This window comes from Diadema antillarum, unplaced genomic scaffold (assembly GCF_040938485.1).
Source record: "Diadema antillarum isolate AM-2024a unplaced genomic scaffold, OU_Dant_1.0 seq00000993_RagTag, whole genome shotgun sequence".
Classification (NCBI taxonomy): Eukaryota; Metazoa; Echinodermata; class Echinoidea; order Diadematoida; family Diadematidae; genus Diadema; species Diadema antillarum.
Window position 1 is genome coordinate 297,579 of NW_027271831.1, and position 21,328 is coordinate 318,906.

Consider the following 21,328-nt stretch of genomic DNA (forward strand, 5'->3'; position numbering starts at 1 on the left):
TCAGTTTTCCTTTGCTTATTTTCTAATACAAGAGAACAAATACATTAATCAAAGAGAAATCTCCATATATCAGTTGACAGTCTTTGTTTTGAATACAGAGTGTAGCTGATCTTTGCAAGGTTAACACAGATCAAGTACACCATCAAAATTGAAGCAATAATAAAATGGAAACAGTCGAACTAATGTACAGAGGGTCTATTCAATGCACCTTTTGATCTAACTCAGCAAACGTTTGGTAAAGTAAAAGTGTACATGCATCTAGTAAAGCTGCACTGTAGCAAAATGACAGCCCAGGGTGACTTTGAAAATTTTTAGCCTTGAACACAGCCTTAGTTTATAGGGGACATAATATAAAAGGCCTGAGTCTTGATTGGTCTTGTTGTTATGCGGTACGTCATCACTAGCATTGTTATCATTATCACCTCATCATCATCACTTGTCAATTTGTTCGTCATTATTAGGTTAAAGTCACTCATTCTGTTCTTTATGATACAGTGCACTACCGTTATAACGAAGTCCTCGGAACGGAACCGGGGATTTTCGTTCTTTATATCAAAATTTCATCTTAGCTGAACAGTAAAGTATGTAAAGATGTAGAAATAATAATTTTTGGACCTGAATTTTTATTTCGTTGTAACGAGAGTTTCGTTATAACCGTGTTTGTTATAACGGGAGTGCACAGTACGTGTGCTGTCAAGAATGAGGAGTCACATTGAAAGACTGGTGACGTGGGGTAGAGACAGAAGAGGAGTCAACTATAGAGGAAAAATGAAACGCAGAGTACAGGGGTCACTGGGTCAGGGGTGTAAACAGGTGCAAGTGTAGGCCTATATGACTGTATATTCAGCAGTTGGATAATGAATTATGATAATATGGAGGTCATGAACATTAGCGTATGGGGATTGAGAAATAATACCTTCATCATTTTCTCATATCGTCATCATTTTAATCTACGTAGTATAATTATCATCTATCCCTACACCGATGAAATTAAAGTAAGCCTGTTTATAATCTTTCCTTAGGATACCTAATCATCTCTATATTATTTGCTTGCACATAAAATTGTACATGATTAATGCATCGTTTATACAGGTTTACCTGCTCATGTCATTCTTTATTGAATATTGCTTTGTTTGCCTTTTTTCTGTTCTAGTGAAATATGAAAATAACTATGGTAACCAATCAGACAGTGAAAAGTAAGGTGGATGACTGTGTGCACCATCTCCCCCGCCCCCTAACTTTACCAACACATTTCTCTCCCCCTCCCCGTTCATTCCCCTTTCCCTCCCACGGGAGGAGCACTGACTGCACCCCTATAGGCATCCCGGTTCTTCCCATCTTCTTGCTGCGGTTGCTGCGGCGGCTGCTGCTGTCGGTGAAAACGCAATTCGACCGCCCTGCGGGACTCCCGCCGAAGCCTCTCGCTCAGAACACCTCCGACCTCGAGGATGAAGATGAATACCTCACCTATGGACATGAACGACACGCCGATGAACAGACCGGCGATGCCGCCCAGATCCCCGAACAAGCTCTCCAGCTGGGAAGGGAGACGAAAATGCTAGTAGTGAAAGGCATTCTTCATCCCAAGAAGTATCAAACTGCTCTTGCTCCAACGACCAACTCCCATTAACGACCTCACATGAGAAATAAACACGATGTTTATTGTACACAATGTTTATTTTGATAAATGGCGTGCTTAGCAAAAGCGTCGGTTAAAAAGTAACTCTTGCAGGTCGTACTGAATTAAAATATTGTATACGATATATTTGTATATACAGCTGTATATCAATCTGTTAATATAATATGGGAGTAATGTTTCATGACAGGCTTAGTGCGGATGGTCTCAAAAGAAGTGAAGACGATGTGTCTTTTTATTTGATACTTTTGAGATGAATCATCTGATATAGACGTGACTGTATATCGGTATTGGCGTATACGGCAATTTGGGGGTAAACAGTATCACACGTTTGTTGTGAAGCAAACTTTAGGGTTCATTAAAAAATATTATAGGCCTATATACCGGTATTGATATGATATGATATGATATTCTATATTCTGCCACAGCTTACCGTATAGGATGGAAACTGTTGATTGTGTTCGTAGTTTAGTTGCTCAAAATAGACGATTAGATTCACCACGTTTTGCCTGCGATAGGGAAAAATAGTAGTAGAATGTTATGTCATATGTTCACTGTACGTCTATTATACCTTTCCGTTATTTATGATATCATCATAAGCATATAGACAACACCCATTTTGTATCTGCATGTTTTATTATGTTTCTGGGCGAATTTGAAGTCAGAAAATGTTTGTTTTGTTTTGTTTTGTTTTGTTTTGTTTTTTCGCATCAGGGCCATATACCAATGCATGTATAGGCTGTATAAGTCATTTCCCAATGCATCGCAAATTATAGAGGTCTTTCGGCTCTTAGCACACAATGTCATAGAATTCTGTTGTTTGATATCGTTTGCCATCATCACAGACTGCTCTGCTTATGACCCACTATCACTTGATCATGTTTATCCAATCGTTGACTCCTATTTAAACAACCGTATGATATTGCACATCACCGGCACATGCCATAGTCAGTGTCAAAACATTAATATACATCGTATCTTCAATTCGATAAAAGTATTTGTCTATTTGTCTTTCAACTTCATTGCCAAATGTAACTGAACAGATTAATGAATACAAGGTACGGTATACAGTAGGAATGATAGCAGGTGTAATAACACATCAGCATGGAATGACAAAACAAAACAAAAAAAAAAACCAAAAAAAAAAACCCAAGAGCATTTCATTGGCAAAGACTAATCTCAGGACAATCTATTATGGCATATATGCATAACTCATGCTTCGGGGAAAATCGTCAATTTTGTTATAAAGTTTTGCACAAAGATGAAATACTGTGTATGATCGAAAGCGAGTCACACGACTCCCCTTAGATGGTTCCATGACATAAAATTTGCTCCTGCGACAATAAATTTGCACCCATATGAAATATCTGCACGCTAAGCCAAACATAAAACTTACCCACAAGCCTAACCCAAACCCTAATCCTAATCCTCACATCAAACTAAACCTAAAACCTTATCACAACCCTAACCCTAACCCTAACCCTAAGTTTTTGGAGATAATAAGACCAAAGCAATGAATTGTCGCAGGAGCAAATGTCGTATCACCCGTCTGGATACAGTACCTGGTCCTCTCAGAGTTTATGAGAATCTTTCCCGTCTTGTTGTTAATCTTCACCAGCTGTTCCTTAAGGTGGCCCTGGGCAAGCAAAAAAGTACGGCACACTCTGATTTCAGTGCATGATGGGCAAATGTATCCAACTTGTTCCGTAAAGACACATTTTTGTGGTTTAGTGCGATATCTTTGTAGATCTTCGTAGATTTTATTTCTACATTTTCCATGAAAACCATACATGAATTAACGATGCATGTAAATTGAATAAAAATCCACATAACAAAAAAATAATTTGCAATGAAATGATCACTACAATCTTACAAATATTGTGAATGAAGTATTATTCATTGTAGTCTCAAGTGTTTCCCAGGGTTCAATTTGAAAACCATCTTTCTCTCTTTTCATTTTACCCATTTGTTATATTCTTTGTTTTGTTTGCAGAATTTCAATTGATACATCTATAATTGATTCATAAAAATTGGTATCACATAAATTATCAGAAGATAAATTGCTATTTCTCTCTCCATCGGCATAGACTTTGTAAATGTCTTTCTTACTTTGTGCAAATTTCATAGATTTAAAAAGATCCGTCTAATATTTCTCCAAAGATATGCAGGAAGATTTAAAAGTACCACTTTAATGCCAGAATGATGAATTCTACTGCAAAAACGTCCCATCGGATTTAATGGGCTAAAAAGAACAAAGGCAATGTCTCATCCACACCAATATGGCTCAGGATTAACATTGCGCTTCCGACGTTACCATGGACATTGTGATTAAGCTAACTTACCTCAAATCGTTTGGAGGGCCATAGAGAAGACGAGATTGAACGGGAGTACGACAATTCCCTGTAAACGGAGGGAAATGGGTGCATGTCACGAGACCGACACCCACGAGTCATACAGGTCACAAGTCATACAGCCCATGAGTTATACAGCTCACGAGTCATAAAACAACAGCCCATTAGTTCGACACTAAGCTAACAAGGCCCACGAGACCGACACCTTGAGCCCCGTGTTGTATCTGTCGAACTCGTGGGCTGTTTTCACCTAGTCTCGAACTCATGGGCTTTATTTGCCTTGTGTCGAACTCATGGGCTTTATGACTCATGGACCTGTTTTCAATGTCGAACTCGTGGGCTGTATGGCTCGTGGGTGTCGGTCTAGTGGGATGACCCCAAGGAGATAGCACATAGATTTTGTTTGTTATTGAATGCTTTCATCATGATCGACGATGTACTGTTATCGTCATTATCGTAGTAGTTATCATCATCACCGTTGTATGAATCATTGATTATACTTTATCATTATTTCTGTCGTGTCAGTAACAAAGGGGCCTATCTTATTCCTGGAAATATTTGTAACTGGTACTTACACAACAGCGTCATCCTTCCTTGGTCTCAAGCACGAAAATATTACAAACTCTGCTCTAAAAGATATCACAGGCAGTGGCGTATCTAGGGAAAACGGCGCCCGGGGCAAGCGCGAAAATTGCGCCCCTAATTTCTGAAAAAGTGTTCAACCCCAACCCCATCCCGGTAGGGACTTTAAACAAAGTCCACATGATATGCTTTTTCAAGCACTTTAAAGGGGTCTTTTGAGGGGTGATTTAAATGTAATGAATTTTGATAAATTTTGGAGAGCGAGCCGAAAATTTTGGTATTTCAGCTTACAAAACATGGAATTCTTGTCATTTTTTGCTAATCAAATCTTACAATTCCAATCAAGATATAGTGACGGTCTTATAGACAACGATTTATACCAACAAACTGCATGAGGAATTTCAAAAGTACTCTAAATTAGTACGCGCCAGTTAGCCGAAATTTGTATATTTCCACGTCATCATCACGTTTTATCAACAAACTGAGGACTTATAATACTATAATAGTACTCTAAATTAGTACGAGCGAGTGAGCCGAAATTTGCATATTTCCGCGTCATCATTACGTTTTGTTCTTATCTTTTTTGATTTGTTTTTTTTTGCGCCCCCCCCCCATATGTTCGAAACCGTTGGCGTCCTCTCTTGATCCAATAGGCGATCGCTTCAGAACGGATGAAATTGCAGCCGCTGCTCCGTGTAACATTTTTCCTGCTTAATATAGAATGACATGTGTGAACACAATAGACATTGTCACTTACTACGCGTCATCATCACGTTTTGTTCTTATCTTCTTCTTTTCTTTTTTTTTTTGGATACATTTTGGCGAGCGAGCGCAGCGAGCGAGCTGAAAATTTTTGTATTTCAGCTTACAAAACATTGAATTCTAGTTATTTTTTGCTTATTTAATCTTACAATCCTAATTAAGATAATTAGGGTGACGGCCTTATAGATAACGATTTATACCAACAAACTGTGGGCTTGAAAAAAATACTCTAAATTGTACGAGCGAGTGAGCCGAAATTTGCATATTTCCTCGTCATCATTACGTTTTGTTCTTATCTTGCTTGATTTTTTTGCGCTCCCTCCCCCCTCGAAACCGTTGGCGCATTCTTTTGATCCAATTGGCGATCGCTTCAGAACGAAAGAAATTGCAGCCGCTGCTCCGTGAAACACTTTGCTTGCTAAATATAAAATGACATGTGTGAACACAATAGACATTGTCATTTTGTCCTCATCATCACGTTTTGTTCTTACCTTCTTTATTTATGTAAATTTTAGCGAGCGAACGCAGCGAGCGAGCCGAAAATTTTTGTATTTCAGCTGACAGAACATAGAATTCTTGTGTGAACATAATAAACATTGTCATTTTGTCTGCGTCATCATCATGTTTTGTTTTTATCTTGTTTGATTTGGTTTTCTGCCCCCCCCCCCCCCCCCCACCATTCTCCCCCCCCCCTTTTTTTTTTCGGGCGAGTTCTTTTCTTCTTCTTCTTCTTCTCCTTTTCTTTTTTCTTCTTTTTCGCTTTTTTTTTCTTCTTTTTTTTTCCGGTTTTTTTCGGTTTTTGCGCCCCCAAGGAGTGGCGCCCGGGGCACGTGCCCCCCTTGCCCCCACCCCCCCCCCCCCCCTAGATACGCCACTGATTACAGGTATAGACACTGAACATCTCCTTTAGATGTGGAATCATTACAGTATGTCATGTTTGTACATAAACGCAATTATAAAATAATGTATATCACGCGAATCAGACATTGGTTACTTGGGTAATCACCCTCTTCCTTTCTCTCTTATAATTGTACTGTTTTCTTGTACTATGGAGAGGGGTGGCGTGTCTTTATTTCCCCGCAAATTCTCTTCCTTTTCTTTCTTTCCTTCTTCCTCTTGTATTATCATATTCATCATTTCCAATTTTCTTTTGAATGTTATTGTTTTTCGTCTACCTATATATGTTTTCATATATTTCGATTTTATTGATGTCATCGTATGGGCTCTCCGTACGTAATCTTCCTGGACGTATTTGGTATCATGAATGGGTAAAACCGACACGTGACGGAGACGAACCGGAAGTGGCTTGTATACATGTTTAAAAGTGTGCCTTTGGGAGACAAATACTTAACCTTCTAGAAATGTGATATAAATGGAAATGTTTAACTTAAATAACGAAGCTTAACTTAAATAACGAAGAATATTACTAACACACATTATTAAGTGAGGTTACTGTAAAATTTCAATAAAGCAGATAGTATACACTGCGATGGGAGTACCTTTGCCTCCAGCCCCCCCCCCCCCTCCCCCCCCCCCCCCCCCCCGGCTGAAAACAATTTCATTTTTATTCCTGCGTGATTATGGTTACACACCTGCATGGGATAGGGCAGCGACACTTGATCGAGCTGCTGTGATATAGATGTTCAACCAACTGTCGACATCGCGCTGTCGAGGTAATACAATTCAGGAACGAACAAGAGAAAGGGTGAGAAAGACATGGTATAGTGAGAGGGAGGGGGTAGCCATCAGAGGAGTGAAAAACTTATGTGAGGTTAATACGAAGTAGACGTTTCCAGACCATCTCAGAGTGTACGAGATGAGGTACCATCACAATACTGGTGATGTTTAGTAAGTATAAGGGACGAGCGACCTCTATTATTGAATAATCCAGAAATGTATTCAAAAGAGACCTCATAATTATCGTAATAGGATGGGAGGCAATATCATTTATTATATGGGTAAATTTAATTTTATGAGAGCCTTTCACAGTTGTCGAAAAGCATGTCATCATTAAAGAGCCCAATTAAACCAACTCTGCCATAATGGATTTACCATCAACGACACAAAAAGGAGCTTCCACAATAGAAGTTAAAAGTGAAGCAGCCCTAACGGCGTATACGAGTAACAAGCAAAGCATCCAATTATATTTGCAGCTACATGCAGGTGAAAAATGACTACCATTGGATGGTGCAGATAATTTCAATGCCTTTGTTTCAGAGTGAGGATGTGACTTGCTCAAACACATCCAGGTACCTTGAGTGATATAGGTCATTATGAGGAGAAATTTATTCTCAAAACTCGGATGTGCTTTATGAACCGTTCCTGAGGCAGAGGTAGTCTTGAAGAAAGCGTGAACTGTTAGAGATCTCCTCGTCCTAAACAAGGCACCTCGGCGAGCTTCAACAAGGTGCTTTCTCCCTTCTCGTCCTAAACAAAGCGCCTTGGTGAGCTTCAACGAATCGCCTTCTCGCCGAACATAAAGCTTCTCTGGATAGTTGAATACCTCAACAACTTTGTGTATAGTTTTACCTTGTGCCGGATCGAGCGTGCTGCACTGCGTTCCGTTTTTCAGTCTGATATTGGTGACGCAGCCACAGACTTTGAATAAGAATTCCTGCAGACACATCTTCATACACGAAGCCATGGTGTAGGAGAATCTGTCCGAGGAGAAATTTGTGTCCTCCCCTGTGTACGTGCATGGGACATTGTATTTCTCCCCGAGACGGTCAATCAGAATCTGGGGTAATGATGTTATCGAAGAAAAAAGGGGGATTGATAGCAACTCTTTGACATAATTATGAGAAGAACAATCTTATAAACAATTCTCTCAGATACTGCTTCAACATGGGCGTATTAATATACGTTATAATTTTAGGGGGAGAGGGGGTATCTCTCTATCAGGGGTGCCTTATAAATCTATGCTAGATGAAATAACAGATGCATGTATATCAACATCTCTGCATAATCTAGTCTTTTTACTCAAGAAATTACGAATCTGTGCGACTTCTGTGTCAATCGGTACTTGGGGCAAAGAAACGGTTAACCCCTTCTGTGCCAGGGAATTTGAACAGCGTATGCCACGTTATTGGGTTTTCTGTGCCAATCGGTACTCAACATGCTCAAAGCACACAATGGGTTAAAGCGGTCTTACCTGTCTCAAGCTGATGGTGGTCATCTCCCCAGTGGAGGCTGTCAGTCCCTCATCCTCCGGGAAGGGCTGCTCGGTGGGAGGGTGAATGGACACCTTGACACCCGACTCGGTGGAGAAGAGACCTACGTACTCAGGCTGCTCCACGAACAGAGTCAGGTGCAGCCCTGCAGGTTAAGAAGGAATTCATCGTAATCAGGTATGATGGATGCATATTTAATGTACTAGTATTTAGGAAAGACTCCAACCGGCGTGAATCGGCCTGTTGTATGTCCTACAAAGACCAAATGGGAAATCCCCTTGTCACTAGCAAAACTGAGCAACACCATCAGCCGGGCGAATCGTGCAATACGATAGAAGCTTTGAGAAAATTACCTTATCGTTGGACTGCTAGTCGAAGATAGGGATTGAACAGGAATTGAGTCACTGTAAAGTTTCAGGCATATAGGCCTACCACACCTCATGCGGATGTACCATGTCAAACTAATCTTACCAAGATCATAATTTATGGCATAACGTTTAACACCTATATATTGTGCTTAAATATATAAGAAAGAAGCCAGATGTAAAGAGATTCAGTGGGCGAAAGGAATTATTACTGTATACATCATGTACATGGTCTATATAAGCTATATAAGCTATATAAGCCTCTCTTTGTTTGTCTTATTGCATGGTGCATATTTTCTAAAGCCTCGACTTTAACGCGCGTTATAAGTGGACTTTGGGAATTTTGAGATGAAAACTTCTTCATACATCTGGGTACAGGACATCATGAAAGTAAACACCATAGCACTTGGACAGGTGCAATGTGCTGTTGTTCTAGCTAGCGCACCTACATAACTAACTTGACCCCTTGAACGCGAGGCCTGTCCTTACCGTACTGTGCTCCCGTTTTCCCTGTCATCACAGCTTGATGGCTTTGCTCGTGCACACTTAGCCCGTTGAAGGTGAAACAATTTCCGTAGTCTCCATGTTGAAATACCGTGAAGTTTCTGCCGTAAAATTATTTGATAAGGAATGATTGTAGATATTAAGGTGTGTACATACACGTGGACGCATAGCACTTGTAAACGTTATGTCAAAGAAGTCATAAAACGTTTTACGTTTGTGCTCGCAACAAAGAGATTCAACAATGTGAAGCAGCATTGCGCGAAAATTCTGTACAACCAACAAGAAGTACAATATCATACTAAACACCTTAATGCTGAATCAATGAAATGTGGTCACTTTGTTATGTTCGAAAAAGTCTATAAGATACTGTTTTTCGACATGATTGACCATCAATATTGGAGGAATCATAAAGTGTCGCTATATAAGGTAGGTTATTCTATCTTTTAAACACCATGCTCAACTTTATAATCTTATGCACCTTATGTAGATTCTCTGTGATCTTCAGGATCTCACCATAAATCTTCCTTATCATTTAACCATCAGACCATTATTCTGCTTACGAGTTACCCCGTCAGTTCCGTTGATAAAATTTCCACCCCTGAAATGCATTCATATGTATCTATATTTGTGGATTTCGATTCTGATTTCCTGGTAATCTCAAACACCCATGTAAATACTGCGCTTTTAAGGCTGGTCAATAGTCTTCTTTGAAATGTTCGGTATCGTTATTTTTCATCGCGCATTAATGCAACAAGGTGAGTCAGTTCGTAGCGCGTCCACCTTACAATCGAATGGTAGGGGTCCGAGTCCTATGGTGAGCCTTGCAACCATGGATGATATAATTGCGTCGTCCTTCTAGCAAGAAACAATACACTCTGTCTCTCGGAAATATTATCGTGACATACGTAAACAATCCCGTATAGATAAATCATGTGCTACCCTTGGACAAGACACCATCCTATATAAAGTGACATAACTATACCTGTAACTGCATTGCCGTCTGTCGAAGTTGCACTGGAGGATGAAGTCTTCGGGCTGGTGGCCGAAGAGCCGAAGTTCCTCGAGTGTGGGTTGGAGCAGGTCTCGGACGTCCGAGTTGTCAGGGAAATGGGCCTGCTGGAGGAGGTGGGCCCAGTCGTTCTCCCCTGCAGAAGAGTCATCCCGTTTGGCCCCACCAGCAGTGCCACCAGCAGAGCAGAATGGGGAGAGGACACAGTCCGAAATCAAGGGTAAGAATCGCCTGAATTAGACACGGATCCTCCTACAAGATGTGACTTTCCCGTATCGGTACATGTATAAGGATTATCTTAGAACTTCTATCTTTATCTACCGGTGTTTCTTCCTTAAATAATGGCTGTTCGTTTAGTTGATTGTGATTAACCGTGATTGCCTCTTCGTTCTATCTTGGAGTGGATTAGGGTATTCAAACCTTTTTCGGGTCAAATTACGGCAAGAAGGAGCACACTGTTATTGGATATATTGTCAATTTGTTACGTATTTGACGATATGAAAACATGTTTGTATGTCACTATAACAATTCTTTGTGATGATTTTGATGTGTAACAATGAAAATGTTATTCAATGTATGAAATACAGAACCACAATCAGAAAAAAAAAATGAACAGCCTTGGTAACACTGCTTGTGCTCGGGGTCATCGGATCCCACGAGTCGATAGCCACGAGTCATACAGCTTATGAGCTCGACACTTGGCAAATAGGGCCTGTGTGTCCGACAATAGGCAAATATGGCCCACGAGTCCGACAGTTGGTAAAAAAAAAGGTCCCCGAGACCGACACTGCATACATTAAGTACCATGGTGTGCTGAGTGTCGACCTCAAGGGCCTTGTTTGCCTAGTTTCGGACTCATGGGCCTTATTTGCCTCTTGTAATGTCGAACTCACGTGGGCTGTATGACTCGTGGGTGTCGAACTCATCCTTTTTTGTGTGTGTGGTAATTGCTTGCATTTTACTTCTGTCATATTTTCTTCTGTGGTTTGTATATATGCCGAACATGTTTTCTTTTTTTTTATTGATTCCACAGCGTTTAGCTTCTTGTAGAGAAGCCAATGGTCTACTTGTTGTTTCATATCCCTCACCGTGGATGTTGCGCCAGTTGTAGTCATAGAAGGCGAAGTCGTGATCGTCCGCGGCCAGTTCCTCCGGTGACATATTGGACAGGTCCTCGATGGTCTGCTCCTCATGACCGTGCGCGGAGTCATGGGTATCTTCTTCTGCTTCGTCGATGTTCCCGTCATCCTCGTCATCATTGGCCATCACACCACCGCCAATCTCCTCGTCACGACTTTGGCCACGGTTCTGTTCAAGCTCCTCGCTGTCTTCCAAACCGTCGCCACCTGCTCCGTCATTCAAAGAATCTCCCGTCTCGTTGTCACTGTCGCCATCAGTTTCAGACATGATGTCATCGTCGCCTGGGCCAACGAGGTCTCGTGTCCCGTTTGAACCTGTCTCGCTGTCCGTGCGATTGTTGGATGCTTCGGCGCTCATTTGAGGAGTTACTGTGTTGTTTCCTAGTGTAATTGCACGTAAAAAGTTGAACCATCATGTCAAGCTAACAAATGCACGTGTGATTATAGGTAAGTTTCAACTCTGTGGTTATTTTCTAGCAGTACTCGTAATAGAGAAGATCAAGGGTTCCTACATCCACATGGCTATTCGTCACCCTATACTCGTACCCTTTAACCTCTTTCCGTGCCATGTCAATCAACATCTAATTAGCAAGCAAAATGGTCAATCTATAAGGAAATATTACCAGCTACTAAACCAAACCAACATAATTTTAAGAAATGGAATACGGTGCACTCCCGTTATAACGAAATGCTCGGGACCGGCAGTTTTCTTTCGTTATAACGAAATTTCGTTATAACCGAACAAATACAATTTATAACGAAAACAAGGAAGCCACGCATATATGATATTTTGTATGTTGAATACTCGTCATACGCTGGAAAGCTATGTGAACAATAAAACAAATAGATAATCAATTTCAGATTATTGTATCACAATAACGCAAGTTCCCCTCGGAAAATGTGCGTGACACACCAAGCGAACACACAGTGATGTGACGCGTTCGCTCGTGCAGAGATGCTGTAAATGCATTGTTCCGCTACGTATTTTCGAAAGCGATCCGCATTTCGTTATAACGGAGCACATTTCTTTTGTTTTTCTTTGTCAGTGGTGCTCGGAAAAGACTTCGTTATAACGAAAATTTCGCTATAACCGTGTTCGTTATCAGGTAATTTTGTACCATAGACTTTAATGGCGATAATTTTGGGACCAGAAGTTTTACTTCGTTATAACGAAATTTCGTTATAACCGTGTTCGTTGTAACGGGAGTGCACTGTAATTCTAATCCAACAAGAGCATGAAGAGAGATTGAAGATGCGGACTTTGGCGCATTGCATAGTTTTGATATGCCGTAACCAATAAAGAACATATAATAAAGCTTAAAAAGAGGGTCGCATGCACCTTACATTGAATATCAACATTCTCGAGTATTCACGTGTATGGTCATGCAGCTGCACAAAGAATAGTTTCCCTTCGTGCTCCCGAATTCTAACAGGTTACTGTAGTGGTATACACATATGCCCTTACTACTTGTATCAGTCTCATCTGCTGTGATGATTTATTAGAAGGCACAAAAAAAAAAAACAAGAGAAGGAGGAGGAGGAGGAAATGTTCAGTACAGCAACTCGTATGTGTAAATTGGTCATTATTAATTATTAAGAGACGTTATTGAGATGAGGTGAATCACTTCCATGACTTCGATCAATTCAACGCAGTCCCCCCCCACCCCCCCCCAAAAAAAAAAACAAAAAAACACCGCGTTTGTTACTCGTATTTCCGTAAGTTCCGTTTGCAACTCTCTCCTCGTCGTCATGATGATCCGAGTTTGCTTCAAGTTCGTCGTAGAAATTGTCGTCGAACCACCAGGCGTAGTCTCCTGTGGTTTCGTTATCTACATAGATTGCGAAACATCGCCAAAAAAAAAAAAAAAAAAGAAAATCATATTTTCCTTTACTTTCTCATCAAAATTTAACTGCGACTCTGGAAGAGATGATACGGAATTTGAATAAACTCGACAATCATAGATTTAACTTTACCGTTGCAGTCCAAGCTTATATACAGAACTCGACGGACTACTATGTAAACGGAATTTCCCAAATCACTTCATGATAACAGAGGTTTGCCCAAAAGTTGTCCGACATTGCACCGATTATATTTTATCTGCATTCTAGCTTTAAGGTTGCCTTTCACATTTTGAACACTCGCCCGTCATCATGCCAGGGGTTTTGGGGTGTCACGAATTGTCCTGCGAGACCTAACCTGTCTCCTGCGTCTCGGCGTGCGTATCAGATATGCCGTCGTTGTCGAGGAGGACGATGTGCGCAAACCTGGTGTTGGCCAGCATCGACCGCCGCATCATGTTCACGTTGCAGATGCTGACCGCCGGGAATTCTAGCTCGCTCATCGACACGATATCGTTCCTGGTCGAGTACGGGTACGACAGAAACGTCTTGATGAGCCGCGTCCCTATTCGACCGTCAGAACGATAGGATTGCCCATTTAAGACACCAGCAACATAAACAAAATAACGCATATACGCACATATATAAAAAAGACACTGAAAGACAGAGTTATAATAACTTAACTAAATATGTCCAACTTCAATAGACAATGATTTTTATCTATTGGAACTTGCAACTGTCAAAATGTTATTCTTGAAATTGGAGCCTGATCTAACTATAATATAATTTAGAAAATGCCCCTCTGTCAAAGCCGTTGACCTCTGTATACTTATCAATACAAGAGTCAAACTTAGAAGGATATCACTATATCTTCTTCACAATACGATAACAAAATTTGATTCATTGTCAGTCGCACGCATAATATCAAAGCCTTGTTTAATGACGTGTCATCCTGAGCAGAACTTTCCCCTTTCAAACCGTGTATGTCATCATCCCTCTATTTTTTATCCTTGTTTGTTCAAAGGGTGCATGAAATGAGTATGGGTGCATCTGTAGACATGTGGGTGTGATGTGCATATGTGTTGTGTGTGTGTGTGTGTGTGTGTGTATGTGTGTGTGTGTGTGTGTGTGTGTGTGTGTGTGCATGTGCGTGTAGGCCTACATTGATAACTATGATATTATTTGAAAGTGATATGTTTTGTATAATTGTTCTTCTATTTGCGTTTTGATATTTTTTTTTATTTTGTTATGTTTATGTCATTCTTATTTGTCATTTTTGAAACGTTACATATTCATAATAATTATATGTTGTTTGTTATAATCATGTTTTACAATGTAATGTAATGCATTGTTATTTAGCCTTCGGGTTACTACTTTGCACGTGTTTTTGTTTGTTTTTTTTTCAAATTGAAAACAAAAATCAATAAACTATTATCAATCAATCAATACTTCCATTATTGCACAGACAACAGCACACTCTTCATCTCAAAACCTCAACAATATCTATCAATCATACGTATCCACGTGTGCAGTAATCACTGGTAATAAACCACATGTGTAAAATTATTGGTTATCAACAATCTTGAGCATGTCCTGGGGCCCGTTTCATAAAACTTGTCATCAGTGACAAGATGTCATAGATGTGACAAGCTACTGAAATCCTTGCATCTGATTGGCTGAGAGCAAATTTGTCATAGAAATGTAGCAGTTGTCACTGATGACAAGTTCAGAACTTATAGAATACACTCTTTGAATTAAATTCATAACCGGATAATCTGTGCAAAAATCAAGACATTAAAAAAAAAAACCAAGATCATCCAACAAAAGGCGTAGACTCGACACTCATTAGCCGCTCATTGTAACACTATATTGATATAGAATCAGGTCTAATGATATTTCTTAGTGGGTGGGAGAACCATTGATTTTAAGCCCCTGCCTCTCCCCGACAGCGACTTGAGGTTAATTCGCTCGTGGAGTTGGGAATACATCTTTACATGCATGATTATAAATTGCATCTTTTGGGGTCCCCCAAATTGTGTTCAAAGTGCACATAAAACTGTATTCTAAGAAAGATAATTCCCAAATTTCCCCTATTAGGACAGTCCCATTCATTCCGGACTCTACGCGCCCTCGATTAGACCTAACTATTAAAATGTCTGTATATCCCTCTCTTCGCTCATTCAAATCAAATTACAAAGTCTGCATTAAAAATGTTCATAAGCTGGAATAAAAGCTCTGTACATAGTATCTATCAAACAATCTATATCTCATATTATGCACATGACTTTGTTACAACTATATTGTACACGAAAGATGAAGAAAATGATTCACATGAAATATGGTAAACAGACAACAATAAAAAAACCGCCCATTAAAATGAGACAAATTTGCTTAACATATTGCCTTGCGAAACATATTGCCTCTCTTCACCACGTGACTTCATTAATGGCAGTGCAACGTCATTGATACAAGGCTTCTCTGCTTTTTCTTTTGCAATTGATTTACATCGCATGTGCTGTTAATACATATTACCTGCTGTATACATGAAATAGCACGTGGAAAGGATTCCTTGAAATAAACTACATGTGTATTATAGTTTTTATTGATTACAGGTTAAAGAAGATAAATCAAATTGTTTATTTTTTTTATTGCAATCTTAACATAATGTGCTTTCATCTCGCATGGCGCTTGAATAATCAATATGAGTTGCATGTAATAAAATTAGATACTAGTATTAATGAGCCTGGTCAAAGTGACCAAAGACTTGGATAGATCTGCATGATCGCAAGTTCTCGTATACATTTCTCTGTTTGTGAATCTGTATAATATAAAATCTTTATTTCATGCATCAATTCATATAGTGATCAAGCAGCATGAGGGGTATATGAGTGGAATACTATACGCCAGACCCCCCCCCCCCCAAAAAAAAAAAAAAAAAATGGTATAGCTATAGCTATCATTTTTCTGGTGTATATTTATTGTGTTATTGTGAATGATATTGATGTTATCGAACGAAATTCGAATAAAGATTATCGAAAAAGTGTGTGTGTGTGTGTGTGTGTGTGTGTGTGACTGTGTGTGTGTGTGTGTGTGTGTGTGTGTGTGTGTGTGTGTATGGGTGTGTGTTATGATCAAATAACATTGTACCTTCGAGGACAAATGCGCTGAGGCAGACGAGCACGGCTAATGTCCAGAAAGCTCGCTGCATCGTTGACTTCGAGCGGTATATATTTGGGATGCCGTGTGCCGTCGTAGTGTTGACGAAGTTTTCGATTAATCTGTTCAGCACTGTGGCCTCGTCTGTGGTATCTCGGTCTTCCGGCGCTTCGACGTCACTGGAAAATCACCATAAGACGCATAAAGTGAGGCATTGAAGACATTTTTTTTTTTGTTGATAGAGTGTATATAATTGCAGGCTATTTATGTATTAATATAGCTCACACTGCAAAAATATTGGTGTTAGATTTAACACCATGGGTTTAAATCAAACACCAATCAAGTGTCATAGAGGACCACACCGACAGGTGTTAGAAAGTAGGTTGTGATGGTGGTGAAAAGTGTTCACCTGGCACTTCGTGGTGTTAATTTGACACTGTGCTGGTGTTGTTTAAACAATGACACCGCATGGTGTTGATTTGATATTGATGGTGTTAATGTCAATGGTATAACAACCGCCCAGCGTCTATATAGGAGACCACACCACACTGGTGTTACTGTTATAGCCTTTTCCCCCAAAAAAATCAAGCACTTTTGATCATCGGAAAGTTCTTGATCGTCTTGTTGAAGTTCAAAATCAACAAGAAGAACAGTAAGTAATTATTAAAAAAAAAAACAGTTTTATATTTTGAAGTGATACCCGAAAGTATTAATCTAACACCACAAATTGAGCACCGGAAATTTAACACCAGCTCGGTGTTTCATATTTAACATCGGACTTTTTGCAGAGTAATGTTTAAGGCAAAATGATGCTTGTTGCTCCGAAGGTTCGTTGGTCCGAAAATGAAATTTGTAATTCGTAAGGCTCGTTTGCCAAAACACCCAGGTTCATTAACTATTATCCCAATATTTGTGGCGTTATTCCGAAGATTCGTTAGACCAATCCGAAAATAATGATAATGATAACAAAAATGATAAATGCATAGGACCTACAAACAAACCTTCGGAAAATGATCCTTATTGCATATTCGGAATAACATACCTTCGGATAACAATAATTATGTAACCGTTCTTACTTTGTGCCACGTGTTTATGCTGGGTTCCGATTGCAAGCGGCGTCTAATGATTTCGCAAAAAACTATACAGATTTCCGTATTCCATGCGATACTGAATATCAAGGCAATCGATACAAGTATAAAATAAACAATGGGAACTGATGAAGGCTCAATATAGTTTTTGCTTTGTTTCAATTGTTCTCCATTTGTTAGCAAATTGTGTAAAGAAGCAAATATTCACCTATTAGAATGGATTTAGATTTTGCATGTTTTTGAAATCACTGCCCTGTATACCCATCTTTATTAGGATTTTCAGTGTATCTTACACATTGTCTTATAGGTTGATTATCGTTCGTTACAGCCAACAGTATAGGGTCGACACTCTAAGAAAATATAAGTGACTTCTCATTTTGAAGCTCAAATTGATTTAGGATTTATATATCAACAGATGTTATCATGAGATTAGTCGCAATATTGTTTAAATCCTCACTTGTTAATATTTGCCATTTAGCATGAAACTCCCTAAAAACATTTTACTTCGATGAGTTCCTAAGTACACATAAGTACACAACATGGATGTGGGATATTGATCGATAGATTATACAAGAAATATGCCACGTCATTTACCCGCTGTTCTGAGTACGTTCACCATTCTTAAGTGGACTATCCTTTCCCTGGACCTGGTCTTGACTTGTCCCTTCTTCGAGTTCCAGAGACTCCCTTGGTCTGTGATTATCGTCTGTCATGATTACTTCTCCGCAAAATTTTACTCCTTCGTTTTACTATCACGCGTCTTATTGTGCTCTCCACAGGTACTTGATTACTGTCGCATGATAACCAATGTGATCCACTCCAGTGTGCTGCATCGATATCGAACGATATCTTATTGCTCTTCAGTTTCGTTAGAACAGGACGATGGTTCAAATCCCATGTGTAAACGGCTCTTCATTTATTTATGAGTCGTTGGACTTTCACATGTCTCCTTACATTATGTCTGCATGCGTCTTATGCAAAATTGGTAATGATATCGCATGAAGTCATTCCACAGAACTATATATTTCGGGTTGTTACTGGTAGTCATTGAGTGATAATTAACTAACGCCTCAAGGAAAAAAAAACACAACCTTTTGGCCACAGTTTGTTGTTTTTATGTTGTCTTTTAGCCCTTTTAGCCCATCTCATGTCATTTGATGCTGACGATCAAACATGAACTGTTACACAAACTGTCAACTGAGTGAAGCAAAAGAGGCCCCACCATACGCTTCTGAGTATGATAAATAACTAATACATTAGTGTAAAGCACTATGCTAATTTTGTTAGATGTATATTGTTTGTTGATAATAAACAACTGTTATTGTCTCCTGTCATAAAACACACACACACACACACACACACACATACACATACACATGAGTACATTATTTGATATAAACAGTAAAAAGTATATATATTTGCATGTATCTCGCAAACGTAACACATTAACTGTACATCACCAGAATAAAGTAATGATCTATTCAATGTCATATACTGAAAATGCACTCACTCGTACAGTATTAATAACCTTCATGTATAGCTAAGAAGGCTGCAATAACAGAGAAATTAATGCACGAGTATATACCCTATAGCGAAAATGTGTATTAATAATGATTCGAAGAGTTCTGCTTTTCATTTTGTTGTTGCTGTGCTGCTTGCTGTTTTGAAAGTAGGTTTTCTGAGTATCATTAATGTTGAAAGTTTTATTCTCTATCACTGCTGTGTATAGTTGCTGAGGTCCTTAGATTTTTGTTGAGGTGACATTAGATATTCGCATGACCCCTCCCTTTTAAAGGCCACTTTATGAGTCAATTTTAAGTCTCACATCTGATGTGAAGTGATCCAGCCGGAACCTTATCACTTTTTCGTATACCACGTATATATATAATGTACTAAAATGAAACTGGAAATTTTTAGCTCTTTATGGAAGAAGATGTTGAGCTCAGCAGTGCAGTGGCATCATAACATCACAGCTCATGACACACACTATATACACTATAGTGATCTCAATGTCACACACAAACATTAGCATCGCAATATACGCATTACCAGTCCAAGGAAGATGTAAAACAAGTGATCAAGGCTCGAATTCTGATTCTTAATTCATTAGGCCCTACTGTTCAAATGGTCATGGTGTTTCCATAAAGATGTAAAAAAGTGTTATTATTATCATTATTGTAATTACGGTATAAAAAACACACACACTGTCATAACATGAGTGAATTGGCATTGGGATCATTATCGCAATATATATATATATATATATATATATATATGTATGTATGTATGTATATATATACACTTGGTGATTCTATCCTTCTATGAAGAGTGCTCGATATCCTCAAAGGAAGAGCTTTAGACAGAAGTATTGGAACAAGTTCACTCGGTTGACAGCAGGTTCATCCGTTTTCGTGGAATAGTTGAAGTTCACACGGTTTAGATGATCCATAACCGAGTGAACTTGTTCCAATACTTCTGTCTAAAGCTCTTCCTTCGATGATATCGAGCACTTTTCATAGAAGGATAGAATCACCAAGTGTTTATCTGCTCCTGGTACGTATTATATATATATATATATATATATATATATATATATATATATATATATATATATATATATATTGTAGTTGTTCCGCGTATTGGCAGTACTAGAAATAGCAATAATAAAGTCACAACAGAGGAATGCAGGGAATGCATTAATAGCCAATCTTGATTAATTTTAATGAATAATCCGAATTTTCGAGGAACCTTCCTCTTCTTCAGGGATGACAGTGCGAATATCTTATATTCGCACTGTCATCCCTGAAGAAGAGGAAGGTTCCTCGAAAATTCGGATTATTCATTAAATCAAGATTGGCTATTAATGCATTCCCTGCATTCCTCTGTTGTGACTTTATTATTGCTATATATATATATATATATATATATATATATATATATATAAGAGAGAGAGAGAGAGAGAGAGAGAGAGAGATATTCTAATTTGGCCACCATGACTATGATGATGTCCAAGTGTGTATAACTGTGGAATATTATATCTTACGAACACGAGAACACGAAGTATGAAAGTACCCGCGGGATACGGCGTGGTGCGTCATAACGAATTGAATAAAATGTGGCAATAAAAAGGAGAACACATCAGCGAAGTTATAGAAAAATCGGACAATCCTTTCAAAAGTTTTATAACTTTCGATGTCGCCATCGCTGGATGAGAACACTACAACAACTCGTGACGGCAGTGTAGGTCTATATGAAAATTCAAGGAACATTTTTAAAATGAAAAATATACGCATTCCCTCCTCTTGATCATACAGACATAATGTTGAGGGTAATCCCCCCCCCCCCCGTTTTCTGAAAATGAAAAACAATATGTTGACTTCTCATAATATTTTCTTTGTATTCTTGTCCATGCGTGACGTCACAAAATGTTGTAGTCTTCTCATCCAGAAAACGGTGGCACTGAAACTTTAAAAACTCATAACTTTTGAACGGATTGTCCAATTTCCTCAAAATTTACTGATGTTTTCAACTAATTGCTGCATCAACTCAATCCAAATAGGCCCTATATATTTGGGGTTCAATTCTTCAAAAACAAATTAGGTGTGGTTGGTGAGGGTGAATCCCTCTACAAAATACGCCTTATTTGGCGGCTTGACAATCTTCCTTTCAAATTTAGGGAGACTACATCAATGGCGGATCCAGGGGGGGGGGGGGCGCACCGGGCGCT

The 21,328-nt window shown here is 39.1% G+C and overlaps 1 protein-coding gene across 1 annotated transcript; it reads right to left on the reverse strand.

The window, feature by feature from the left end:
* Positions 1-1,270: 1,270 nt before the first annotated feature.
* On the reverse strand, positions 1,271-18,314 carry LOC139742267 (uncharacterized). The gene is made up of 13 exons (XM_071652845.1): positions 18,196-18,314; positions 16,505-16,692; positions 13,716-13,922; positions 11,468-11,899; positions 10,353-10,515; positions 9,356-9,471; positions 8,483-8,646; positions 7,861-8,068; positions 6,924-6,996; positions 3,979-4,036; positions 3,199-3,272; positions 2,070-2,145; positions 1,271-1,537 (listed from the first exon to the last, which is right to left on the reverse strand). The coding sequence occupies exons 1-13, from the start codon at positions 18,312-18,314 to the stop codon at positions 1,271-1,273; spliced, it is 2,145 nt and encodes a 714-aa protein (XP_071508946.1).
* Positions 18,315-21,328: the final 3,014 nt, after the last annotated feature.